Source organism: Gekko japonicus, unplaced genomic scaffold, assembly GCF_001447785.1.
Source record: "Gekko japonicus isolate JY-2015 unplaced genomic scaffold, Gekko_japonicus_V1.1 scaffold4968, whole genome shotgun sequence".
NCBI classification, from domain to species: Eukaryota; Metazoa; Chordata; class Lepidosauria; order Squamata; family Gekkonidae; genus Gekko; species Gekko japonicus.
The window spans coordinates 26632-28087 of record NW_015161567.1 but is presented as its reverse complement, the minus strand read 5'-3'; the positions used below and the strand labels follow the sequence as shown (position 1 = coordinate 28087).

At 51.9% G+C, this 1456-nt stretch overlaps 1 protein-coding gene across 1 annotated transcript in view; it reads right to left on the bottom strand.

Annotated features, from left to right (window-relative positions):
- Positions 1 to 628: 628 nt before the first annotated feature.
- LOC107125842 (interferon-inducible GTPase 5-like) overlaps positions 629 to 1456 on the bottom strand; it is a 6754-nt gene continuing 5926 nt past the window's right edge. Inside the window, exon 2 of the mRNA XM_015429303.1 lies at positions 629 to 784. Within this exon, the coding sequence (XP_015284789.1) occupies positions 629 to 784 (156 nt within the window). The remainder of the gene's footprint in view (positions 785 to 1456) is intronic.

The following is a 1456-nucleotide window of genomic DNA, read 5'->3' as shown; positions in this document are numbered from 1 at the left end:
GGAGCTTCTGCTACCAGTAGAGCCCTGACTGGAGCTATCATCTGTGATGTCCAGAAATTCCCAAAAAGTCCTCCTTGATGCCGGTTGATTTGCTGTTAACAAAACGAGGGCTACGTGTGTGGGAACACGATGCACAAGCTGTCCGTTGGCGCCTTGCTGAGAGCTCGGCAGCTCCTTGCTTCCTCAGACAATCCACCACCATGAACTGATAAAGCGGACTGTCAGGGACGCTGACCCCTCCGGGTGCAGAGTCATGGCTCAAAGAACAGTTTACAAAGCACTTTTACAAAATACTGAAGGCGTTCTAATTAATCCCTCCAGATTTCAAAGGTAGTCTGCCACCAGGTCATTTCTTGGTTCCCAACAGGTCTGGAGAAAAATGACCAAAGTCTCCAGGCTGGCTCTGGAACTTAAACACAAAGGTCAGTCTTGCAGAGTAAACCACAGACTGAGCTAAGACAAAAGGTTGGTAGTAGTAACGGTGTATGGTCCAAGGCAATAGATTTAGCCTTTGAGGTCCAAGAAGTCCAAAACGAAGACAAAGTAAAAATATAATTTCTTTATTAAGTAATTGTGCAAGTTTAAGTAAAACACAAGACTTTAGGCAGTGAAGGAAAAATAACAAACACTAAACAGACCCTTCGAAGATCAGGCGGGTGGCAACCCGGGAGACGGCCTTCGTGGTGATGGCACCAAAACTCTGGAACTCTCTCCCCAGCATGGAGCAACACAGGGTTGTCGTTGTCAGCATCTCCTCAGCCTTCTCCCCCGTGGTGGTGGGGAGCTACTGACATCGGGGAAACCCGGGAACCAAGGAGTTCTCCATAAGGACAGGTATACCTATTTTTCTCTGTTTTCTCTGTGGGAGATGCTTTCCTGCCTCAAAGGGAGGAAGGGGCTTAGCCCCGTAGCTAGGGAATTCTTTGGGAGGGGGCCTCGGGGGGCCCACCAGCTAATTAAATGGAAGTACAGGGCAGGTGGTAATTTGGAGCACTTTGGGGGCAGCCCAGGAGGGAGAGGGCCCAGAAGAAACACTAGGGGGCCGGGCCCCGTGGGCCCCATGTTAGCTACGTGCCGGGAGTGGATCTGTTTCTGCCTGGAGGGGATGGGAGGTTTGCTTCAGCGCTCTGACTGTCCTGTTGTGGCTCAATGAACTGTGCTTCAGCTGTGGATTTGTCTCCATGTTTCCTGGGCAGAAAAGGGTCAGAGGGAATCTCTTCAACAGTGCATGACTCTGGCCCTGACCTGGATAGCCCAGGCAGGCCTGATCTCGTCAGATCTCAAAAGCTAAGCAGGGTCGACCCTGGAATGTACTTGGGAGGGAGACCTCCTTGGAATACCAGAGGCGGAAGGCGGGGGCAGGCTTTATTCAGCCACCTCTCTGAATATCCTCCAGGCCCCCAGTAGGGGTCAGTCACCAGAGGTCGCCATGACTTCCAGGTGCGCACGCACACAC